The sequence below is a fragment of the Dasypus novemcinctus genome, chromosome 17 (genome assembly GCF_030445035.2).
Source record: "Dasypus novemcinctus isolate mDasNov1 chromosome 17, mDasNov1.1.hap2, whole genome shotgun sequence".
NCBI classification, from domain to species: domain Eukaryota; kingdom Metazoa; phylum Chordata; class Mammalia; order Cingulata; family Dasypodidae; genus Dasypus; species Dasypus novemcinctus.
The window spans coordinates 78,497,516-78,510,430 of NC_080689.1; the positions used below are offsets into that span (position 1 = coordinate 78,497,516).

Sequence of the window (12,915 nt, forward strand, 5' to 3'; positions counted from 1 at the left end):
AAAGAAGACGAGCAAGACAGCGAGCTTACATGACAGGCAGGCACGGCAAGCTGATGCAACAAGATAATGCGACAAGAGACACAAGAAGAAAAAAAACACATGAGAGGCACAGTGAAAGCAGGGAACAGAGGTGGCTCAAGCAATCTGGTGCCTCCCTCCCACATCAGAGGTCCCAGATGCGGTTCCTGGTACCTCCTAAAAAGAAACAAGGAAAACAGACACAGCAAGTGCAAACAACAAGGGGATAGGGAGAAATAAATAAATAAATCTTTTTTAAAAAGCCATTGAAGTATGCACTTAAAACAACGAATTGTATGGTACATAAATTGAAACTCCATGAAGCTATTAAAAACAAACAAAATTAAAGCCTTGATGGCACCCAGGGCTGTTCCTGCCATTACTGGGCAGTAATTCCTCCAGGGTCCTGGGCAGGAGGGCATCTTTTCCTCAAGGATGCGTTCAGCCTTAGTGCTCTGTGTCCCCGTGGATCTGGGCTCTCAGTGTTACAGCTCTTGAGAGCACGGGTCATGAGCTGCCTCAAGGGCTCACAGTCGTTTCCTCAGGGGGTGGCCCACGGAGACCTCCTCTTCTCCCCCACCTCCTCTTACTAGTCAGTGACCTTCTCTCTCCCTGTGTAAGGGTCAGGACCTGCTCCATGTCCTGCCCAGGACGGTTGAAAGGTCTTTCAAAGGAAAAGCCTTCCTGTGGCATGAGGTACCATCTGTTTCAGCTCTGTGGGATTACAGTTCACACAGTGGCTGGCTTAAACAGTGGGGATTTGTGGTCTCAGTTTCAGAGGCTGGGAAGCTTGCTTTCTCCCTGGGTCAGTTGTGCTCCGGCTGGCCAGAAATCCCTGGGTCCCCTGGCCTTCCTGTCACATGGCAATATCCTCTTCTTTCTCTTTTGGGTTCTTCCTGCTGACTTCCAGCTTCCAGCTCCTCCCCGTGGCTTTCTTTTTCTTTTTAATTTTTTTTTTTGTTGTTAAAGACTCTCAGACTGCACAAAATACTACACACAAAAAATAAGGGATTCCCGTATGCACCACTCCCCACACCTCCCACCCCATCCCACCCCACAGCCTCTCACGTCAGCGCGGCACACTCACTGCACTCGATGAACACCTTGGAGCATGGCCACTAAGCATGGATCGTACTTTACATTGTCATTTACACTACCTTCCACTCGATTCTGTCGGTTTCTTCTTTATAAAGCCTCCAGTGGTCCAAATTAAGATCTACCCTTATCCAGCTGGGCCACACCTTAATTAAAAAGAGGTCCTGTTTACATGGGGTTCACACCCACAAGGACGTGGGTGAAGATTAGGGGCAGGTTTAAACCGTGGACATAAGTCAGCCTACCACAGTGCACTTCCACCTGCCAGCATATTTCGAAAACTTTCTTCCCACTGCTGGTTCTCTTACCATTATGTTTTTGTGTGTTTTGTTTTGTTTTATATATATATATTTTTTTTAATTTATTGAAGTGTATCACTCATACATAAACATACATAAACAAAAAGTTTATAGTAATAATTGTGAACTTACAAAACAGCCATATTTAACATCATACAAGGCTCTTGTACCTCACCCTACCACCAAAAACTTGCATTGTTGTGAAACATTTTTAACTAATGATTAAAGAGCATTGTCAAAATAGTATTTTTCCCCCAACCCACCCTATTATTATTTTTTCATCATTTATATATCAACATACATAAATAATAAGTGTACGGTAAAAATTGTGAACTTAAGAGGAAACATGCATAATATCATACAGGGGTCCCATACATTAAGCCTCCACCAATACCTTCCATTGTCGTGAGATGTTTGTTACAAATTATAAAAGAATATTGTCAAAATCTTATTACTAATTATAGTCTTTATCTTACATTTGGTGTGTTTTTCCCCCAACCCACCCTATTATTATTTTTAAAATAGATTTTTATGGCAGAAGTTGTAAACTTATAAAACAACCATGACATATGCAGAATTCCCAAACAACACCCCTCTATCAACACACCACACTGTGGTGGAACATTTGTTACAGATAAGATAATATCATCTGATTGTTACCATGTCCATAGTGTACATTTGGCACACATTTTCCATACTGCTGCAATATCTACACAGTACATCTTTGGCATTGATGCAAGTATATTATATTATTACTGCTAACTACAGTCCATAGGTCACTCCAGTTGTATTTTTCCCATGCTTCTCCATGTCCCCACTACCCTGCAATAGTGATGTACATTTGCTCTAGCTAACAAAGGACACCCTTGCATCTGCACCATCAACCACAATTCTCATCCGCCTCTTGGTTTACCATGCTATTCAGTTCGTAGATTATTCTCTAGCATTCTGTCAACTGGCATTTACATACCTAGACTACCATTTTCAGCCACATACCCATTTATAAACTAACTGTTACTCACTGTTACCATCCACTCTATACATTTCCACACTTTTACAGTAAATCTAATTAAAACTTCTACATATGTTAAACATCATCAGTCCATCTCAGTCCTCCTCTTTTAAGAATCCACCACCTACCACCAGATCTTGAAGATATTTTCCTACAATTTCTTCTAGAAGATTTATGGTTCTTGCTTTTATTTTTTGGTTTTTGATCCATTGGAGTTAATTTTTGGATAAGGTGTGAGATAAGGGTCCTCTTTCCTTCTTTTTGGTATGGATATCCCGGTCTTTCAGCACCATCTCTTGAATGGACTATTCGACCTGACCTGTGTGGGTTTGACAGGCTAGTCAAAAATTATTTGACCATACCTGTGAGGGTCTCTTTCTGAAACATCAGTTTGGATCCATTGGTCTGTGTATCTGTCTCTATGCCAGTACCATGTGGTTTTTATCACTATAGCTAGGTAATATGGTTTAAAGTCTGGAGATGAGAGTTTGCTTTTCCTTTTTAAATGTTTCTGGCTATTCAGGACCCCTTACTCAGTCAAATAAATTTGATAATCATGTTTTCATTTTTTTTTTTAAATGCTGTAGAATTTTTAACTGGATTGCATTGAATCTGTATATCAATTTAGTAGAATTGACATCTTAAGATATTTAGTCTTCCAATCCATGAGCATGAAATTTTCTTCCAGTTATTTAGGCCTTTCTTAATTTCTTTTAACACTGAGTTGCAGTTTTCTGAGTACAAGTGCTTTACATCATTGGTTAAGTTTATTCCTGACTGTTTGAGTTTTATCTGTCATATTTTATTTTCACCACTTTGGACACTTTTACTGATGTAATCTTCATTTCTAGACTGTCTTCCAGGTGTCTCTCTCCTGTCTTTTCTTTTCAGGCTCCAGCACACCCTTTAGTATTTCCTGCAAATCCATTCTTTTGGTTAGAAATTCTCTCGGGTTTTGTTTATCTGTGAATAGTCTAACCTCGCCTTCATTTTTGAAAGAGTCTTGCCAGATATAAGATTCTTGACTAGAAGCTTTTCTCTTGTAGCATCTTAAATATATCAGACCACTGTCTTCTTGTCTCCATGATTTCTGGTAAGAAATCAGAACTTAATCTTATTGGGCATTCCTTACATGTTATGCATTGCTTTTCTCTTGCTGCTCTCAGAATTCTCTTTGTCTTTCGCATTTGGCATTCTGATTAGTATGTATCTTGGAGTTGGTCTGTTTGGATTTTTTTGGATAGTAGTACATTGTGCTTCTTAGACATGAATATCTATGTCCTTCAATAGAGTTGGGAAATTTTCTACAATTATTTCTTCAAGTATTCCTTCTGCCTCTTTTCCCTTCTCTTCTCCTTCTGGGACACCCATGACACGTATGTTTGCATGTCTATTGCTGTCATTTAGTTCCCTGAGACCTTGTTCAATTTTTTCCATTCTTTTCTTCATCTGTTCTTTTGTATCTTCACTTTCAGAGGCCATTTCTTCAAGCTCACCAATCCTTTCTTCTGCCTCCTCAAATCTTTTGTTATATGATTCCAATGTTTTTAAATTTCATTTATTATGCCTTTCATTCCCATAAGATCTGCTGTTTTTCTGTGTATGCTTTCAAATTCTTCTTTGTGCTCATCCAGTGTCTTCTTAATATCCTTATTCACTTTAGCCATCTCATTGAATTTATGAAGGAGATTTGTTTGAACATCTGTGATTAGTTGTCTCAATTCCTTTATGTCATCTTGAGGCTTATCTTGTTCCTTTAACTGGGTCATATCTTCCTGATTCTTGGTGTGGATCATAATTTTTTGATGGTGTCTTGGCATCTGGCTTACTAGAGTATTTATTCTGGATGCAGTTTTTCTCTTTAGTTTAGGGCTTCCTGTCCTTTTTCCCTTGCTGTTTGTGCAGTAGGAGCCAGGGATGTAGTTGGTGCTATAAGCTGTGGGGGGCCAGGCTGCCCTCATGACCCCAGGGACCAACAAAGCTTCTCCCAACTTTCTCCTTTGCCAGGGGTAGGGACAGATTCACAGCTGTGTGGAATAATCCGAGTCATGCAGGCTAGACAGTAGTTACCCAGAGAGACTGATGAAGCTCCATGTCCCTTTCTCCCCTGCCAGGGGCAGAGATGGAGCTGCAGGTGTTTGCAACAATCTATGCAGTGCATGTCCAAGAGGTGGGTCTGAAGCCTAGGCTAGGGCTGCAGGCCGATCTGGGTAAAAGAAACTGGTTCCTACTGTCACTGTAATTTTCGGTCAGCCCGGCTTCCCCTTATGCTGTGTATGGAGTCAAAATGGCATCTAGCGGCCTCTTTCTGACTTGGACAAGTTCAAACTTCAGGTGTTCTTATGGTTATACTTTAGCCAGCTAAATTTACTAACCAGTAGCTGAAATCAGTGGTCAACTGTCTCTTCTTCCCCTATTTCTGGGAAATGGAGCTTCCAATTCCAGCCACAGAATAGCTGCTAGGGCAGCTTGCACTGCCAAAGTAGGAGGATCACCAGCCTCTGCAGCTTGGCCAGTAATTTCCCGGAGAGACTGGCACGGGTCCCCCCAGCCTCCCCCTTGCCAAAGATGGGGCTGGGGCCTAGGCTAGAGCTTCAGTCTGATCTGGATGGAAAGAAGCTGGTCCCCACCAGCACTGGATTTTCAGTCCGACCTGCTTCCCCTCGTGCCAGGCACAGTGTTAAAATGGCAGCTGCCAGCTTCTTTCTGCCTTAGACAGGCTCAAACTTTAGCTGTTTGTAGGATTATACTTTAGCCTGCTGAATGCCCAGCTGTCTCTTCCTCACCCGTTTTGGGGAAGTGGAACTTTCAATTCCAGCCATGAAACAGCTCCTGAGGCGGCTTGTGCCTCCAGTGTAGGATCGACACTGGCCTCCGTGGCATAGAGCACTCTACCTATGAGTCTTCTCTACAGATGGGGAGTCTCCTCCTTCCATTCCTTCAAGGATGTTGCAGGATGCTCTTCTGGTCTCCTAGAGCCCCCAAAAAGGTGCTCCAGCAGCTCCAGAGAGCTCTGGGTGTTTGCTACCTGCCCTGTAGCAGGAGCTGACTCTAGGAGCCCCTTACTCTGCTGCCATCTTGCTGTTGGCCTATTATGTTTTCATCTGACAAGTAGAGGTATAAGTATAGGCACAAGAGACAGAGAGAGACACACACAGACATCTCTCTGTCATTTCACGGGAATTTGGGGTGAAGGGAAGGTAGCAGTTAGTGTCCAACTGACTACCTTACAGAGAAAAACGGTTAGCTCTGTTTTAAACAGAGATGGAGATATAGCATAAGGCATTATTCATATAAATCCTGAAACAAAAACTCATCTCTCTGAAGGAATCTTACACTTGAGAAGGGTGTTTTCATAAATGCCACAAGCACGTATTCATTCTCCCCTACCATTAGGATTCTGCTGTAAAAGAAATTCAGAACCACTGCCCTGAGCTGCACAGCTGTGCTTCTGCTCTGTAATTCCTGTATGTTGTCCATCACCTGTAGTACCTTCAGGGAGGAGGAAAGTTTCCATGAGTTTAAATTTTCAAGATTTTTGAAAAAGTTTTAAGTTCTTCTACTCCATGTATTGAGCCCATCAAGTATTTGCAGAGGTCAAAAGAAGTCATGGAAATGCAGACAGAAAAAAAAAAACTTCTCCTAATTGTCATTTTATTTTAAAATTAAATTAAATTCAAATCACTTAGAGAGGGATAAAGAGTTATTTCCTTTTTTATAAAACCGCTAACTTCTGAGATAACCCAGTTTCCACATGAAACCATTGTTTTCTTGCCTGTACCACCCCCTTTCCTTTTATTATTTCAGTTTAAGATTTAACTTGTGAAGGAGTTGAAATATGCAATCCCAAGTTGAACGTGTTATTTTGGTTTCAGATGATGGGGCGCTTCTTCAGCGGTTTGGCACAATCAGGGGCCTGGTGCTGCTTTGATGAATTTAATAGAATAGACATAGAAGTTTTGTCGGTAATAGCACAGCAACTCATCACCATCAGGAATGCCAAAGCTGCAAAGGTGAGGCATTGGACAGTTCTCTGTGGAGAAAGGTAAGGAACTGGACAGTTCTCTGTGGAGAAAGGTAAGGAACTGGACAGCTCTCTGTGGAGAAAGGTGAGGCATGGGACAGCTCTCTGTGCAGAAAGGTGAGGCATGGGACAGCTCTCTGTGGAGAAAGGTGAGGCATGGGACAGCTCTCTGTGGAGAAAGGTAAGGAACTGGACAGCTCTCTGTGGAGAAAGGTGAGGCATGGGACAGCTCTCTGTGGAGAAAGGTAAGATTCCTCTGCTTTCATTATGGCTCCCCTCCCCCCAGACCTTTTGCTGGTCAAATAAAATGGGGTCCTGGGGGACCTTGGCTTTCTAGAACTCACTGGACTTGAAAATCCAAGAAGTGTGGAATCTAGGGATACTGAAATGATCCAATTATATTTAAAACTTGTTCTAACTCCATGTGACCATACGCGGAGAGCAGGGATTTTGTGTTCAGAAACTGAAGGTGATGAAGGGTGGGACCAAGTCCCCTAACTCTCTGTTTATCTTCTGAAGTGGGGTCCTGAGATCTCCAGAGGACAGGAATCGTGGTCAGCCTGGACAAGCCAGAACAGCCTTGCCAGTTGTTTAATATTTAAATAGCCACTGCCCTGGCATCGCAAGGGGGCCTCTGGACTCTGTCTTGAGACACAGGAGCCCTTCTCTTGGGAAGGTGTCCTGCTTAAGAGCTAGCAAATATTTTGATTACCATCTCTGCAAAAACACAAATTACAGATCAAATAAAAAAGAGCACAGGAATGGACCTTGAATGAACTGCTAAATTGTGACAGTCACTGTGGTATGGACCTTCTGCATATTTCACCTTTGCACCAAACCTGTGTGAAGTAGATGGCATTTTCCCCTGGGCTACAGGGGTAAAGGGTTCAAGGAAGAGTAAAAAACAATTCCGAGGCACTAGAGAAATGCAATACACCCCTAAATCTGTGTGACCCTAAAGTCTGAGCCCCTTGAACAGCACACCTTCCCGCCTCCCACGTCCTTTGAGGGGGGCCTGTAGTAAACGCAAGGACATCAGACACAGCCCGTTAAACCTCGCAGGTCAGGATCCCCTTGCTCAGCAAACAACAGAGAGCAAAGCTTAGGGACTCCAAGGGGTTGGAGGCCCTCGGGGCACACCCGGGAACGCGGGTGGAGAAGTGTGATGGCACCAAGTCTACGCTGAATTGAGGAGGCCCAGCAAAACATGTTGAGGCCCAGAAGATTTCAGGCCTGGGCCAGGAAAGCCAAGGCACTGTGGGGAGGGCAGAGGCGAGGCGGGAGGCAGAGATTAGAAAGGGGCGTGACAGTCAGCGGAGAAATGCTTTCCGCATGAGTTCTCCTTTCCATGAAGCTTGTATTCAAGTACCGATTTACAGGAAAGGATTTACAAATGTCTGGGCAAGTGTCGACTCATATTTTCCCTTTCCTTTAAACAGCTCTCTAGGTTCATGTTTGAGGGGCGGGAAATAAAGCTGGTTATGACGTGTGCAGCCTTCATCACAATGAATCCTGGCTACGCGGGCAGAACGGAATTGCCTGATAACCTGAAAGCCCTATTCCGACCATTCGCCATGATGGTCCCAAATTACGCCCTGATTGCAGAGGTGAGCTTGGCATCAGGAACGAAGCACAGAAGTTCCGGTTTGTTTCTCTTCTTTGCCATTTGAGCTTATCGAGGTAGAAATTTGCCTTTATGAATGCACCCGAGTGAAGGTTGCATATTGCGGTTTGCACTTAAGTGTATATATCAGATAGAATGTTTCATTCAGTGCTTGTTTTTGTTTTTGTTTTTTACTACTATATTTCTAAGGCCCCGGAAGGTATCTGGAACATAGCAGGCCCCCAAAACTGGAATGAATAAATGAGTTTAAATTAGCCAGTTTATTGGAGTTTATTAGTTCATCTCCAAGGAATAGAATGTCTGGCTAAAAATACACTTTTATTCCCACTTCCCTTTACCCATTATTTTTAATTAGAATCCAGGGATCTCGGGTAGAAGCAGTGCTAGTCAGTCACTATGGTGGAGGGTGGGGGATTGGTCTGTAATTTGTATCAGCTTAGTGAAAAAAATAGTAATTAATAAATTATGATGTTTGTTCTTGCTCCTCTTGTTCTTTGTGCTTGCTAAGAACCAACGTATTTAAGTTTTATAAGTGTTTTTCATGGCACTTTTTATTGGGGGCATAATTTATAAACAGTGACGTTTATAAAGTTACGAGGGTACACGGCAGTGAAGTCTCACATTTGCATTCATCTGTGTAACCACCACCAAGATCAAATTCTAGGGCATTCTTCGGACTCCAGAAAGACCCCTTGTGCTCAGCTCCACGTTTCATAACAAGGGACCCACCCCTTTTAGAATGGAATTTCTCCCAAAGCACAGATTACTGTTTTGACTAATAAAGTACTGCAAAAAGGCCCGTGATGCATGTTTAAACAATAGCCTGAGTTAGTTTTTTATCTGTACGCAGATATATCTAATGACCTGAAGTAGTTTTCCTTTGATAATAACCAATTTTAAATATTCTTCTATGTGAAGGAGAAGTAATTGCCAAAGAATAGATAGAACAGACTCGTCAAGTCCTATCATCAGAAAAGTGACACCCTGTATTAGTATAATTCTCACAGCACCTCTTGGCTCCCCCTCCCTCTGTGGGCACAGTGGGGTGGTGGGCAGGAAGGGGAGATGTTGTCGTCAATCTTGGCCCTCTCTGTGGTCAGGAAGATACACGATTTGCTCATTGGCCCAGAAGTGGTAGGGAGAAAACCAGGTTTAGAGCCCAATCCAACATTTTGTTCATCTCTCGGGTTGTGCCCTATTGTTCTATTACTCAGTATAGTTGAAGAAATTTCAAACCCCAGTCGTCTGAGTGCTATTTATCGTTGCTACATGTTGACTAAATCAGGGCCTGTCACCAGTAAATATTTTTAGGCACCTACTGTGTGCAGAATGCCGGGCTGATAGGTAGGAGCAGAGCGGTAAACAGAGCAGACAGCAGTAGGAGATCCCTGCGCCTCTTCAAATCCCACTTTTCTGCCAGCTGCAGCGATTCTGACAGACTGTGGTTTAGGGGAAGGGTCCGCCATGCCCTCCCCCTTGTCAAGGCCCTGCAGAAACCCTCTGAAGCAAGGTGGCCACGAGGGCAGGGAGGGCGTGGAAGCTTTGTGTGGCACCCTCGACTCCCAGAGTCCTGGGCATGTCAGCCATCACCGAAACCTCCCCAAGGCTCGTTCCTGCCACGCCAGAGCAGCTCAGTTCTTGCCACAACGTCGCCCTTTCATGCCCGGACCTTATAAAGCCCTACCCCCTCCATGACGTGAACTTCTTCAGACATTGGGCTCTGCCGCTCCTTGAACCAAATGTCACCAAGGCCACGTGTTCCTCTGGAGCAGAAACTCAGGATCAGTGACAGCTAGGGGATAATCGCGGGACTGTATAACATGGTAATTTCTGTGGTAGAAGAGGACTGTGGTTAATTATACAAATACCAGGATGTTCCACATTTCCCTATTGCAAGTTGTTAAGAATATGGTGATACATGGGAAAAACACAACTAATGCAACTTACAGACTATAGTTAATAATGTTGTAATATTTTTAAAGCAAAGGCAAAAGAAAGTGCTATATCATGTTAAAAGTAAAAAGAAAGAATATGGGATTTAGGGTTTGTTTGTTTTTTTTCATTTTCTTCATTAACAAGAACTTGGTCACGTCATTTAATCAGTCTGTGCTCATTTATTCATCTTTCAGAATACTGGAGAAACAAATTTATTTTTAGGATTAAATAGATAAATGTGCCCAGACAGGATTTTTTTAAAGTAATGCTTCCATAGTTTGTTAAGCTGACTTTGGTCTATTATTTTATTTTTTGAAGTTGAAATAAAGTTTTTTTTAAAATGCAGAATCAGTGACCAGAAGTCTCTGTACAGTATTCCACCTTGCGCCTTCCTGTGGCACAGAATAACTTTTTCCCTTCTGTCTTTAGATGTGCATTTCTTTTTGAATTCTGTAACAGCTTGGAGGAGTACAGTGCCTAAAAGAGATTTCAAGTATATTGGTGCTATGCTAATATGTTAAATTACCAGCATAACATATCAAAATAATCATTGCATGATACTTTTCTATTCTAGGTAATTCTATATTCTGAAGGATTTGAATCCAGTAAAATATTAGCAAGAAAAATGACCCAGATGTACAAGCTTTGCAGTGAGCAGCTCTCCCAGCAGGACCACTATGATTTTGGCATGCGAGCGGTGAAGTCTGTACTTGTCATGGCTGGGTAAGAATCCACAGTGGGCAAGTGGAATTCTACGGCATGGAATCAAATGCATTCAGTGGGCAAGCCACCAAAGGCTCTCAGAGCTGCACGTAGTGCACAGCGAGTGACAGTGAGCGGTTGCTGCTGCCTTGGGCCCCAGACTTACCTTTGCAGTCCCCACTGCAGTGAAACGAGATGTCCCTCTGCCTTCCCACACAGCCCTTCACCCGGCGAGGTCCAGCTCGGCCGCCCCCGACTGCACCTGGGTCCCCACAGGCTTTCATTGCCCCAGCGCTCACGGTGTGCGCTGGAGTCAAGGACACCAGAAGCCTTGACCAGCGTAGGAGAGGATGGCTGGACTCAAAAGGCGCCGGTTTGTCATTATGCACACACAGTAAGGCACGTCAGACACTGGACACAGCCTGGAGAGCTGACGCGTTTCAATTTCACGGTTCCACTCTCAGCCCAGGCCCGTGTTGTAAACTGCTTTTACAGTTGGGCTAAGACCTGGTTTCTTTCTAGTTTCTAGTAAAGAAAGAATCTTTTCCTGTTTTCCCAACTTTTCTTCTTATAATTATATGTATAATTATATGTATATATACACACACACTTAAAGAAAATTTTTAAAGATACTTAGATTATGTAAATGTTACATAGAAAACATATGCCCCACTCCCTACCCCTCCCTCATTTTCCCACATTAACAACATCCTTCATTAGTGTGGTACATCTGTTATAATTGAGGAACACATTTTGGAGCACTGCCATTGTGTGTGAATTATAGTTTATACTCTCCCCTGCACAATTTTGTAAGTTTTGACAAGATATATAATGGCCTGTATCTGTCATTGCAACGTCATTCAGGCTAATTCCCAAGTCCCAAAAATGCCCCCATATTACGTCTGTTTCTCCCTCTCCCTCTCCTCAGAACCTCCAGTGGCCACTGCCTCCACATCAGTGATAAAAGTTCTTCCATTGCTAGAATCACAGTCAGTCTGTAATGGAATACCAGTAAGTCTACTCTAGTCCATCATTCATTCCCTAATCCTGAGGATTCTGGGATGGTGATACCCACTCCACCTCTTAATTCTTGAAGCTCTTACTGATGGAATCCCCAATTTATCCAAAGTCTCTGAGGGACTCTTACTTTCTCTCTAGTCCTTACTCTCAGGCCGTGACTCACTGGCTTGGGTTCTGCATGTGCTGCCTGGTTCCAGTAATCTGGGCTCTGCACACATCTCCTTGCCCTTCTCCACACCCCCATGCCCCCCATTCAGGGCTGCCAAGGCTTCAAGTACACTTGCTCTCAAAGAAGGCCACCTCAGACCAGTGGGAGAGACCGGCAAATGAGCAGTCATCTAGGATACTATGTCAGGAAGGCCACGGTAGGGCTGCACCTCAGGTCCTCTACGGACAGCGGCAGAGAGGCCTTCTGGAGGAGGGAGAAACTTGACTGGGATTTGAAGAGGGCAGTAAGAGTTAGTTGGCCAAAGAGCAAATAAACACTTTCTGAGGGAAAGAAAGTCCCTGGGGAATATGAAACAAAACGATACATGCAGAGAACTGCAAATTCAGAATGGGTTAAGTCTGGATTAATGGTGGGTGGGGCAGGGGATACCCTTGTCATTCTCCTCAAGACTAATGTCGCCAGTGCAGGAATCCTCCACGTGGTCTGATGGGGACAGAGGGTCACTGAGCGCGCAGGGGAAATGATCCTCCCCTTCCAGCAGGACTCTGCAGGCCAGTGCCCTCCGAGCTTTCTACCAGCAGAATCCCTGACCCACAGGTTTGGAAAATCAGTGAGTGTTATTTTCCTATAAGAGCATCTGAATTATCCCTTTCATTTAGGTCTCTAAAAAGAGAGAACCCACACCTAAATGAAGATGTGGTACTGATAAGAGCTTTACGCGATTCCAACTTACCAAAATTCCTTACAGATGACGCTATTCTGTTCAGGTAATTTTCTAGATGTTACAGAATAAAGCATAGCTATCACGTAGAGGTAAAAGATGGTCTTATGTTCATTATTTCCGCCTCTAAAAAGGTAATAGTTTTCTCATCTTTTCTAGTGATACTTATTGCAGTTTTTTAAAATGCTACTTTAAATAAAGATACTGAAGATTTAGCATCAATTCAATCTTTTTTTTTTCCAAAATATTGATCAGCAGGTTGTGTGCTGTACAAGTTAGCATTTGGTTATAAGTTC

The 12,915-nt window shown here is 43.2% G+C and overlaps 1 protein-coding gene across 1 annotated transcript in view; it reads left to right on the forward strand.

The window, feature by feature from the left end:
* DNAH6 (dynein axonemal heavy chain 6) overlaps positions 1 to 12,915 on the forward strand; it is a 320,342-nt gene that overhangs the window by 142,064 nt on the left and 165,363 nt on the right. The window contains exons 30-33 of the mRNA XM_058278997.2: positions 6,300 to 6,437; positions 7,888 to 8,055; positions 10,582 to 10,730; positions 12,558 to 12,665. Of these exons, the coding sequence (XP_058134980.1) occupies positions 6,300 to 6,437; positions 7,888 to 8,055; positions 10,582 to 10,730; positions 12,558 to 12,665 (563 nt within the window). The remainder of the gene's footprint in view (positions 1 to 6,299; positions 6,438 to 7,887; positions 8,056 to 10,581; positions 10,731 to 12,557; positions 12,666 to 12,915) is intronic.